Source organism: Zootermopsis nevadensis, unplaced genomic scaffold, assembly GCF_977971745.1.
Source record: "Zootermopsis nevadensis isolate Lab colony 2312 unplaced genomic scaffold, Znev_1.0 Znev_ptg000022l, whole genome shotgun sequence".
Lineage (NCBI taxonomy): Eukaryota > Metazoa > Arthropoda > Insecta > Blattodea > Termopsidae > Zootermopsis > Zootermopsis nevadensis.
This window is the reverse complement of record NW_028259154.1, coordinates 2324345-2332618: the sequence shown is the minus strand read 5'-3', so window position 1 is coordinate 2332618 and position 8274 is coordinate 2324345. Positions and strand designations below refer to the sequence as shown.

General features: G+C 40.3%; 1 protein-coding gene across 1 annotated transcript; it reads left to right on the top strand.

Annotated features, from left to right (window-relative positions):
- Positions 1–678: 678 nt before the first annotated feature.
- LOC147872939 (uncharacterized) lies at positions 679–2252 on the top strand. Its single transcript, XM_087353530.1, has one exon. The coding sequence runs from the start codon at positions 903–905 to the stop codon at positions 1971–1973; it is 1071 nt and encodes a 356-aa protein (XP_087209656.1). The 5' UTR covers positions 679–902; the 3' UTR covers positions 1974–2252.
- The last annotated feature ends 6022 nt before the right edge of the window (positions 2253–8274 follow it).

Here is an 8274-nt window from a genome sequence, read left to right as displayed (position 1 = left end):
AAAATTCTTCTGAATATTTCAGTCAAGGCATGTCAAGTGACTAGTGTCACCTCTGTTCAGTTTATCTTAAACCGGTCTCTGCTGTCTTAAATTACTGTTGATTGTAAGCAAAACTTACCTTCCAGTGTTCGTATGCAGACTGGTACATTTTCCAATCAAATTTTTAAACATGTAGCCTAAATTTTGCCCATTTTGTAGTTGTAAAATGTAAGGGGAGGGGTGTATTTCCTCAGTATTACGTAATGCCTCTTGCAATCAGCATTGGGAATCATTCTCGTTCAGTATAAATGTGTTGAACACGCTGGATCATTTTAACTTTGTCTTCAGATGCTGGATTCGTGTTCGTTCGCTTCAATGTGCAATGAATACCAGCTTTTTTGTGTTTATGTGGGTGACAAGAAATATTAAGGAAATTGCAGTGATTCAAACTTCGCACAACCCAGGACACAGTATCGCAAATATTAAATTAAATTTTGTAAAATCAAAATTAAGGTAACAGTGCCACCTCGCGGTTAAACTGGCGTTGGAAGAGGGTTCCGTGTTTGTGGGTACGTGACGCATTTCTCTCACGAACTTTTCAATCACCCTATAACATATGTTGTACATGGCTTTCTGAAAAAGCTGTGTTTTCGTCGTTTTATACCAAAGACAAGATGACCGCTACTTTCCTTACTAAAACTTAAAAAAATAGGATTAGTGAATGCTTTAAGATTCCTTAAAACTGCAATCTGTTTAACATTTTTATTGATGATGTTATCGATTATATTAGGGAGGGAAACGTACATGCACCTGTGATAGGGGATGAACCAATTCCGGGGTTGTTGTTTGCGGATGATTTAGCATTTGGGTCGCTTACGGTGAAAGGCTTGCAGAAGGGGATCAACCAAGTGGCGAAGTACTGCATGGAATGGAAGTTGGAGAAGACGAAAGTGTTGGTATGCAAGAGGGGAGGGAAATTGAGAAAGGATGAGAGGTGGTTTATGAATGGCGAAATAATAGAAACAGCGAAGGAAATATGCTACCTGGAAAGCACAGGAGGGTGGGCTAAGCAAAAGGCTAAAGTAGTGGCAAAAGGGAAGCAGGCCTTAGTGGCGATAGACAATTGCTTAGCCAGAATGCCACATATGAGGATAAATATTTTAGAAAATGTATACGAGATGGTATGTGAATCGAGAATGATGTATGGGGCGGAAATATGGGGATTGGAGGAGGGATGGAAAGAAGTTGATGTAATCCACGGGAGATTTTGTAAGAAGGTCCTAGGGATACCAAGGGTCGGAGCAAATGGGGTAGCCGAGGTGGAACTGGGGAGAGACAGCAGGAGGGGCAAGGTTTTAGGGTTGGTCACAAAATTTTGGTTAAGGATTTTGCAAATGGACAGGGAGGATTTAGTAAGGAGATGCTACGACTGGCAGGTACTGAACTTGAAAATTGGGGGATGGGCTAAGGGGGTAAAAGAGGAATTAGATAAATTGGGGTTGGGGTATATTTGGCAGGATCCGCAAGGAAGAAGTGTGGGCAGGACGTGGGAAATTTTAAAGGAGAGGTGCAACGCCATAGAACGACAGAACGTTTTTGCTAAAATTAGAGAAAAGAGATCTTTGGCGTTGTACGGGGAGATGAAATCAGGGTGGGGTAGACAGGGTTACATTGGTTGCTGTTACGAGGGTGGAGAGGGAGGGATGGGCATGGTTCAAAGCGGGTATTTGGAAGCTGAGAGGGATGAGGGGGGGCATGGATGGGAAAATATGCCCTTTATGTGGGGCGACAGAAAGCGAGATTCACATACTATTAAAGTGTACGGAAACCGGGAGGTGGAGGGAACAGCTCCTGAGGAACAAGTGGTTCACCGTTTCAAGAAAATTTTAAGCACTACGAATGACACGGAGGTCAGGGATGTAGGGAAATTTCTGTACAAAGTAAGATGTAAAAGACAGGTCAAAATTAGGAATTTAGAACTGCCACTGGGGTAGAAGGCACGCGAGCAATAAGAAAGAGTTATGTAAATAGTATTAGGGATTAATAATAGTCATGTAGAGTAGCATTAGTGAATAGTTGTAGTAAGCTGTAATATGTAAGGACTGTGGCCGTGGAAACCTGGTGTTAGGCGGCCACAGATCTCTGTATATAGTTCTAAAGCAAATATAATAAAACCGCATAATTAACTTATGATATATAAAGGCTTCTCGCTCTGGGGCCTACACGCGGTCAACTTTTGTGACGTCACACTCACTCTGAATGAAGTTACCGTGAACCAGTCTCTACGGCCACTCTCGGAGACTCCTCATTCGACGGTGTCCAAATAAAACATCCGGTCTTTAATTTCCGAACCGGGAAATAAGAGTCCAGAACGAAATGACTCCTGACTTCTCTTCGCTTTCGATTTTCCTGGAGGAGCGGCCTCCCGCAGCGCCTGTACGTACATAAGCACCGAGATGTTTATCTGAAAATGGAAACATCAGACAATCAGGGAGCGTCGCAGGCGAGGCAGAGGGTTGTGGGGGGGGGGGGGGGTTCATTCATTCAAATCCATAAGATAGTCAGAAGACAATAGAATGTGAAGTAAGTCTTAAGAACACAGTACATATTATATATATATTACAATTCATATTTTTACAAAATTTCGTATATTATAAACAAAAGGTTCACACAGAGTAGTGATATTCACAAATACACCCACCCGTTACATTCAGGGGACAAATTATGCTACACCCATGAAGACAGGAAACCGCAATGAGTCTCATGACTTATTTGTAAACACTACCCGTTTATGAACAGAGTAGGCGGCGCGTGTACCTATTTATCTCTTTAATTCTACTTGAAATTATGCCTTTTACCTATTATATAAGACTTTTCGCAAGCCACCATTGATGTCACAAATACCTGGAATCAGTTTTCTTTCTGTCAGCGGGATGTCTGACCGTCGTCTCGCTAGGCGACAACATCATCACGTGGAGTTCCCCATGCGATTGCTTTCAACGCAAGGTTTCCCAGATTGCCATGGTAACGAAGGTAAACAAGATGGACTGGAAATGTTCAGTCATTTTCGCCCACAGAAAGGCCTGAGAATCTTTAAGAAAAATTTAATGTCAAATTTAATCAAAATCTGTTTTGACTTTCTCTAGTTGGTACATGCCTGTATTCTGGCCCTGATGAATGCAGTAACCGCTTACTAAGCGTCGGTAAACTTTACCAGCTTTCGACGTTAATTCACACCTTGACTTCGGAGACCAGAGTCCTCTACCCGTCTGCAGAGGCGGTACGTCCCTCCGTTACGTAGAGACCAGCGTTTGGTTTGGACAAGGGAATTTGCGTAGCTTTGTGAAGTGTTTATTTCAAAAAAATCTGAATTCCTTTTGTCACTGATTCCCTTTACAACTTCCACTCGTGTAAAATATGTTATCCGCTCCTGAGTAAGTTGACTGCCTGATCAAACGTTATCTGCGCAGCAAACAGATGTATGTCGACGACTGGGCAAGTTCCTTCATGGAGTCTGAATAGCTTCCGCGTGTCATCTTTAGAGCTGCAGATTTGTTGACGTCATTAATCTTCGCGGTTTAATTAAACGTTTGAAGCTTAATTGAGCCCAGGGTCTCTGGATTAGTTTTCCATAAACTACATCGTGCGTATTGTCAGGATCTGAGGTTGTAACGGCGCTCATCCCAAAGATGGCCGGGTTGCAGCGCCGTGTAGTCTGGTAGAATTTTATCGACGTTTCAGAGGCCCTTCCTTACTCCATCATCAGGACGATGGGGTCGCTCGTAAAATTCTGCCAGACAGCACGACGGTGCAACCCAGAAGACAGTCATCTTCTGCACACAGCTGTAGCAAAGCCAGCCCAAAAGGAATGTCTTAGAGACGTTCTTTTTAAGGCCGGGGTTCTGAGGAAAATACTTGGACATTATAGGACGACGAACAGAAGTCTCGAGAGAGAGCTATGCACTCTTTGTCTTATGTTATTATATTTGTCAATACAGTGAACTACCAGGAGCTCGATGACCGAGGTTCGGTTCTCAACAGGGTCAACATATTTTTATTGTAGCCTTCACGTCCAGACCTGCTTTGGGGCCCACCCAGCCTTCTTACCGGTTGATAAAACAGCCGAAGCGTGTGTCTCGTTTAGAGTGAAGTTATTGTAGAATATTTCATATTATAAGGAGAAGGCGGCAGGAGAACAGAGAAAATTACATGATGGGAGTATCATAAACTTCTTCATACCTAAGCGTAGGATGATATTAAAATACATCTTAAATAAGTAGGATGTGGCTGGCTGAAGATATGGTCCAGTGGTGGATGTTTATTGCAGTGAGCAATCACTTCCATCGACGTTTTAAGAAAAGTCTGCCGCAGGGCGTAATTACGACACTGAAAAGCGGAAATAACGTATTTAAAATGCAGCAAGATCTTCTCCAAATTTAGTTCGAGTGTTCCCCTTTGTAAGTGTACACCACAAAACAAAAGTATTGTATTGGTAGACGTATAACCTCTGAAGCGGATGAAATGTTAGCTGTTTCCAGAATTCTACGAATTCCAACTCACATTTTGGTATCGTCTTATTGGGGCTTCGGAGTACAGATACCAGATATTATAATGCATTTCATCCAAAGCAAATAACGTCTTGCTAATTAACACAGCCAGTAATCAATTGGCAAGTGAGTCTGGAAGATGTATCTCCATTCACTGCTCGGTTACTTAACATGAAATTCCCTGAACCTCCTGATAATTCGCTATTAGGCCTATTGAGTTGCTAGTTGGAATATTCCACGTGCTACAATCGGTCTGTCCAAGGGCTGTGCTTTAAAGTACACCACGATCGTATCCTTTTTAATCCTTACCCACCAATAGATAACGATCATGTTCCCGCCATGTGCGACAATCTGAAACTGTTTTTTTATTCCCAAACTAGGACGAAGTCTAACCAAGGGAATATTGCCGTAATAGGCGTCTACTGTATTCGAAGATCTTGCTTGTATGCACTACCCTGAAAACAGCAAATCTGACGTAACGTAGGTAGCCAAATTCAACGCCACATCCCAAAAGGAGGCTTCCGCGTCTCGCATTTCGTCCTTCAGAAGAGCCGAATGCTGAACTCGTGCGTTGTCTAAATATCTGGCACTGGGGTATACTTAGTATGATCAAACATGCTAATGCGAGTGTGTAACTGAAGTGGTAACAAAGTACACGAGCCATAGCTGTGTTCGGTTACGTACATAAACGTGCATAGCCGTTAACGGCATGTGTTGTACGTGTCTTTCCATTGTTTTGTTGTCACATGTTTCACGAAGCCTGGTTGCATAATGGCCGGATTAGTCCGCATCATTACGCTCTTTTGTTAGTCGTTTCTCCTGCCAACATCGCCACCTTCACGGTCGAATTAATGCGCCACAGCGGGTGATTCCCATATCAGCATCAGAGTGCAGCACGATGTGACCATCGGACATTTCATGAACTAGAACGGCCGACGGACCATCAGAATGGGTTAGCTATGGTTTCGAGTCCCTACCTGCTCATCACATTCAGTAAATGTCAAAATCTGTAAATCGATTTTTACTCAGATAATCAGAATGGTTGATTTCTTTCCAAAAGTGGATTCCAGACAAAAGCCATAAATTCCATTACACGGATTACAGTTCTAAACATTTTGAGCTATTAATGCTACGCATCTATATTGTACAAATAATAAACTTAAGTTTATAATGGAATAAAATTTAATTGGGTGGGGGGGGGGGGGTTAGCATGTGGACAGACATTCAAAGGATTTTTACAGAGATAATCAGTAGCGATCCAAATCCTTTGCAAAGTCCGCATCTTCCCAACTGTATGAAAAATATGCACGTAAGTTTCCAGCAGAAATCACGAAGTCCGAGAGTCCAAAACAAATCTCCAGTTCCACATCTCATGTACTTTGAATTTGGCCACACTGATTAAAGAATAGAAATTACATGCAATATAACAAATAAGCCGTAATGTATTTAGTGCCATGTTTATGTCATTTACTATCTAAAGATGCACGAATATCTCTTTTAAATTCAGTAGGAAAAATTTAAATATCGCTGATGTAGCAATTGAAATATTTTCCTTACACGTGAAAGGTATAATATGATTTTAATTTACTGAATGTTAAGTTTGATATAGTTTTTAGCACACCGTTGATGTACCGATCATGATAAGCTTGTTGAATTTTGCAGTTGATAACGAAGTTTATGTCTTCGCGTATTTTTAAGTCACCGGAAAAGAAAAGAAAATTTAATAATCAATTCTAGCCCAAAGGTTGTTAATAAAATAGGTACAATTTAGAGCATTGTAATATTAAAGATGATACAGAATAGAGAGGGAATATTTTCTTAGAAAACGAACGAAGAAAATCTTATATCTTAATTTTATTCACCGTCTTTACACAAGCTTATAGATTGTTAAAATCACATAAAATTATAACATTTCAACATTTGATATTGTTACATTTTAAAATGACGACATGTTTCGATGTTCATTCCATCATCGTCAGGTCTATCATAGAGACACCATAGAAAAATATCATATACAAAGAACACATAAACAAAATCTTGCATTAAACGACAGTAACATCTACACGAACAATCCGATATTTAACATTCTACAGTCCATCGACCCAACCCCCTAAACAACTTTCACCCAATATATATAGCCATACACGATACTCACAACTTAGTTGCAGTCTACAGCTCCGTAATATCGGACACGCACCTCACACACAACCCGGTATGTTATAATACTTTAAATATTTTGTGATTACTTTTCTTTTGCTTGTATTACGATATATTGAGTAATTCTTTAAAATTATTCCATTTCCTATGTCAGTAGCCAGGATCAGGATATGAAAATTAAAATTGATTTTGCAGATTTAAGACATCCAGGCGCAGTCTTCAAAAGTAAATGGAAGAAGCCTGGAGGTTAAACAAATAAAATCTAACGGGTAGAACAAATCAGTATACGCAGGGCAGCAAGTGCAACAGTTTTTAATTTTAATTGATAGACCTGACGATGATGGAATGAACATCGAAACATGTCGTCATTTTAAAATGTAACAATATCAAATGTTGAAATGTTATAATTTTATGTGATTTTAACAATCTATAAGCTTGTGTAAAGACGGTGAATAAAATTATTGTATTGAAGAAAATCTTGCTGATAAGTAATTATGGAACCACTTAACTTAAAGTGGAGATAGTCGAGACTCGTTGAGCGCTAGAGACTGTGACGAACTTTAACGAAAGATTAAATACAAAGAAAATAAAACTGCCATCGTAATCAGACACAAGGTAGAAGATCGTTTAAGTCGGAAACTAAATTAATTACAGAGTATTTTAATTTAAGAAACCATGCAGATTAGGTGTAACTCAGATACGTACAATAAGTACTTTTAGAAACTTTGGAAAAAGTAGTATTAAATCGCGATAGCCTGTCTTAAACTCAGATACGACAGGTGGCTACTTCCAGTTTTCGACGGGCTTCCAGACTGCGATAAATAAAATACTTAGGTCGGTCTTAAAGCCATTATTTCAAAGCTTCTGTCACGTCATTCATAAAATTGTTCTGTTGTTCCGGATACGCTGATCGTCGTGCTTAACCTCAACGAACATGTTCCACCTTTAAACTTTCGTAATTCCACCTTTCTCTGGGTCATACCACTGTCACCATATTTAAAATTCATAAAATTGAAATAGTTTTTTGTCGTCCGACCACAAAAACCTGTTGACAGATCGATTTTCTGTTTCTTTCGTCCATTTACTCAGTGAATGGTCCATGTTAACGTGCTACAAAATTTAATCGTCACGGAAATAAGAGTGAACCCAGCCAAGTCTGGGTGCACGTGAAGAGGGAACGGTATCGTTTATATGAGCCGTGATTCTGAGTGGTACGAACTTTGTCTGAAATAAAGTAAGATTTTTCTCATTTATAGCTTCCAGTTTTGAATTACGTATTTAAAATAGACAAATATGGGCGAACTTCCGTGTACTTAGAAAATACGAATTCTTCTTCTCCATATTGCGTTATAACCCTGTGTGGGTCTTAGCTTGTTCGATGAATTTTTTCCATTCTGTCCCATCATTCACAATTCTTCTCCATCCCCTCACTCCCATCGTCCTCCACGTCGTCTATCCATCGTTTCCGTGGTCTCCCTCTTCATCCTTCTTCCCATCGGTCTCCATTCCATTCTTGCAACATGGCCAAGCCAGGCTAACCTTTTGCTTTTCATCAGCCTCACGATATCTGCTCCCTGTATGATACAATCTA

Excerpts from the sequence above, each read along its gene's own strand:
- LOC147872939 (XM_087353530.1), top strand. The coding sequence starts at position 903 with ATGGAATGGAAGTTGGAGAAGACGAAAGTGTTGGTATGCAAGAGGGGA.